The sequence below is a fragment of the Galeopterus variegatus genome, unplaced genomic scaffold, assembly GCF_000696425.1.
Source record: "Galeopterus variegatus unplaced genomic scaffold, G_variegatus-3.0.2 Scaffold1089, whole genome shotgun sequence".
In the NCBI taxonomy this organism is placed as follows: Eukaryota; Metazoa; Chordata; class Mammalia; order Dermoptera; family Cynocephalidae; genus Galeopterus; species Galeopterus variegatus.
Window position 1 is genome coordinate 112,454 of NW_007727200.1, and position 3,705 is coordinate 116,158.

The following is a 3,705-nucleotide window of genomic DNA, read 5'->3' on the forward strand; positions in this document are numbered from 1 at the left end:
TGTGCCCCAGGGCCGGAGTGCTGACCGTCCTAGCACAAGGGCATGCTTGCACGTGCACCGCATGCGCAGGGGTGCACACGCTTCTTGTACATGTGGTATAGAACTTGTTTAAACCCCATTTTCAGGCCATTATATCTCACCTGTGGCTCCTTCATTGGGAAACTCAGGCTGGACTTGAACATGTAAATCAATTGGTGGAGGTCCGGGGGAGGTCAGGCTGAAGGCCAGGGCAGGGTCTGGCTGTGGCTGTAGCACCCACTACATGCCGAGCACTGTGGCGACAAGAACGAACAGCCCAGACAGACCCTGTCCTGGACATCTCATGGAGAGTCAGACATTAAGAGAATAACTACTCTGATACATGAAAGAACAACAGTGACCAAAGGCACACTGGGGGTGTCAGAGGTGCCCACATCAGGGGAGACACCCTGGGGGAAGGTGGGTTTTGCACCCAGGGCTGGAGAGCCATCACCCTGGCTCAGAGTCTGGCTCTCACACTGCTTTCTCGGCCTCAACAACCCTCAGATCAACGTAACCCCTGAAAATGGACTGCAGAGGCTGCTTTAAGCAGATGAGCTTGGAGAGCAGGGGCCAAAGATTCTGAGTATTCAAGGAAGAGTAACCACTGGGAGCCTGACTTCATCATGTTGCTGAGATATGAGGGATCTGCCAAGGAGCAAAAGCACTGGGGAGGAGGGGGGGGAGTGGCTCCAAGCAGAGGGGACTGCTTGTGCAAAAGCTCTGTGGTATAAGGGATAGTGATGGTCTCCAGTCCTGACGGAAGGCAATAAAGGGGGCCCAGGAGCCCGGAGAGAAAGACTAAGTGTGCCCACTGTCCCACAGGGTCATGCACTCCCCGAAGTATGTCATGTGGGCCGGAAGCAGTGGCTCCAACCTGTGATGACTCAGACCATCTGGGTGGGGGAAGCATGGTCACCAAGACAGAGCAGGCAGGGAGCCCAACGGTGATGCCATGGCTGGAAGAGGAGGGACTACCTCCACAACAGACACAGAGAAAGAAACAGAGCGGAGATCGCAACAAGGAGAACCAAGATCAAAGCAGGTTTGACATAGGAAGCAAAAAAGAGGGTAATCAGAAGAAAGCTTTGCAATCAATTAGTTAGAAAGCAAAGCAGCCCAGCTCCACAGACAGACCCAGAAACTGAGCCTCCCATTCCTGGAATTTACTCTCCTGACCCCACCGGTTCTTGGTCGTCCTCTAAGAAACCACCCTGAGCAAGCCAAAGTCCCCTTCTTCAGACACTTTCCCCATCTCGGCACTTATTACTGTGTTTTAAGTATCTGTTTAACCATCACCAAAGTCCCCACATACTTGCTCCCTCAGCCCACCAGGGGGCCTCGCAGCTCCAGACCTCAGCCCAGCAGGACCCCGGTGGCTGCCACATCCCTCCTGTGCACCCCCTTGGGCATGCCCAGACACCCCATCGTTGTTTTTGACTAATGGTTCTACCAGCAAATAGGCCTCGAGTCTAGTTGTGGGGGGAGGTGGGCAAGAGCAGCAGCCAAGAGGCAGTTCAGAATCTCGCAGGAATCAGTGGACTCCAGTCAAAGTATCCCGTGAAAAGCACTGCCAGTTTCTCACGACAAGGGGCCACCCACAGGCGTAAACCCAACACAGCTCATCCCTGAGAAGCCTTTCAAACCCCCATGCTCAGGGGTCTTTCAGAGAGAAAACTCATCCGCATTCTCCCAAACTGTATTTCATGAGGTCACTGCTCTTAGGACACTGACGCACAAAACTCCACACTATTCTGAAGTCTGAAAGGCAGACACACACTGAGATTTTAGAGAAATTTATACAAAAATAGTTAAACTACAATGTTCTTACCACCTGAAACCTAACTACGTGATATACAAAATGAACGTTTGTGAGTTTGCTGGAATTTTCTTAAGAAATGACAACCTTGGTCCAAGTTCGTAAAAGAAAACTATATTCTTTTAAAGAAAAATGAAAACATCCTCAAAGGAAAAACTTAATTTAAGTCAAATCGTATCCTTTCGTCGTGGAGCCTGATACAGTGCGCGCACACGGGTGCTGTCCCAGGGCGGCCCCTCCTGGTCCCTCCCGCCAGAGACTCGCGGCTGGAACTGTGCTCGAGCAGACGCTCCCCCCAACCCACCCCGCTAACGGTGGGGAAGGGGCAGTCCCCGCATTGGGAGCCGTGGTAGCGGGGAACAGGGCAGGAACTGTGGCTCAAAACACTCATCAGAGTCCCCATGGCCAAATCCCACAGTGACCGCAAGGGCCAGAGGCAGCGCCCTTGCAGGCCCCGTCCCCCAAGGGTGTCATTCCTTACCCGTCCCTGTGACCCCACTCAAACAAGGCACCCTTCCCACCCACCAGCGGGCAAGGTGCATGACACAAACGCGCGTGCCCTCTGCCAACCCCCACCTTCTGGACCACACCCTGCCCCGGGACCGTGCTTCGAGGGGCTCCCAGGCCCCTCGCGAACAAGGGAAAGCAGCTCCCGCCGCGGGGCCGGAGGCCCTCTCCGCTTGGGTTACCCACGGCCGGGGCGCAGGGGGTCCCCAGCGGAAAGCCGGCATGGGGGGGCGGGGCGGGGCAGCACGGCCGGAGGGAAGCTTGAGGAGGCACAGGCGGTGAATAAATAGAAATAGCTTCAACGCGGGGGTCCGGCCCCTGCGGACAGGACAGCAGCTCAGTGGGAAGTGCGAGGAGGGGGATGGAGGTGGGGTGGAAGCGGCAGCCGAGCCCACCCTGACGCTGACCCGGGCCACCTCCCCGACCCTCCTCCCACATCCACGCCCACCCGGCCCACCCCAGGCTCGGCTCCTGCTCAGAGCTCGGTGACGTGCACGGCTGGTGAGGGGAGTGGGCCAGGCCGGAGGCGCCGCAGGTGGCAGCGGCGACACAGCAGGTGGCCCTCCAGGGGGTAGCAGCGGCGTCCATCCTCCCCGCTCAGCTGCAGCCCGCAGTCCTAGGGAAGAACACAGCCCCCGGCCCCAGAGTAAGCAAGGGGGCGCATATCGGGACACATCAGACGTCATGGGGGGGGGCAGATCTGAGGACGGTGGCTTTTACTGTGTGAGCCGGAGGATCAGGAGCCCAGTGTTGAACACACCAAATTGGAGGTGCCTCTTAGACATCCAAGAGGAGAAACCTAGGGAGGAGGAGCTGGATACAAGTCTGGCATCTGGGCAGGATATGTGGGCATCAGCGTAAAAATGTGATGGTTTTTAAAAAGAAAACAACAGATTACCCCTCCCAGGGAGTGCCGATAACTAGAAAGAAGAGGACAAACAGCTGAGCCTTGGAGGCTCCAACATGAGGAAGGAAGAGGAGCCTGAGCCAAGGAGGCTTGAGAAGAAAATGAAAGTGAGGAAGACCAGGCCAGGCAGCCCTAAGGCTAAGTGAAGAAAGCGTGTCAAGCAGGGAGCCATGAGTGTGCGGGAAGCTGCTGAGGCCAAGAAGGCGACATCTGAGAAGTGCCCAGCAGATTCCACCCCACGGGGTCACCGCAGGGGGGTGGGGGGCAGAACGCCCGACCCAAGTGGCCTTAGGAGACAACAGGAAGAGAATTGGACACCAAGTAAAGGAGACTGGCTTTATGTCCCTTATCTGGCTATTTTTGCCATGGCAGTTTCCAGGGCCAAAATGCCTCTCAGCTTGGACACTTGCTACCCAAAAGACACCTGCCCCCCGCCCCCCACCCCCACCCCCAC

General features: G+C 56.5%; 1 protein-coding gene across 1 annotated transcript in view; it reads right to left on the reverse strand.

Moving 5' to 3' along the window:
* Window positions 1-1,798: 1,798 nt before the first annotated feature.
* Window positions 1,799-3,705, reverse strand: part of WTIP (Wilms tumor 1 interacting protein) — a 21,143-nt gene continuing 19,236 nt past the window's right edge. Inside the window, exon 8 of the mRNA XM_008574711.1 lies at window positions 1,799-2,960. Within this exon, the coding sequence (XP_008572933.1) occupies window positions 2,820-2,960 (141 nt within the window). The 3' untranslated portion in view covers window positions 1,799-2,819. The remainder of the gene's footprint in view (window positions 2,961-3,705) is intronic.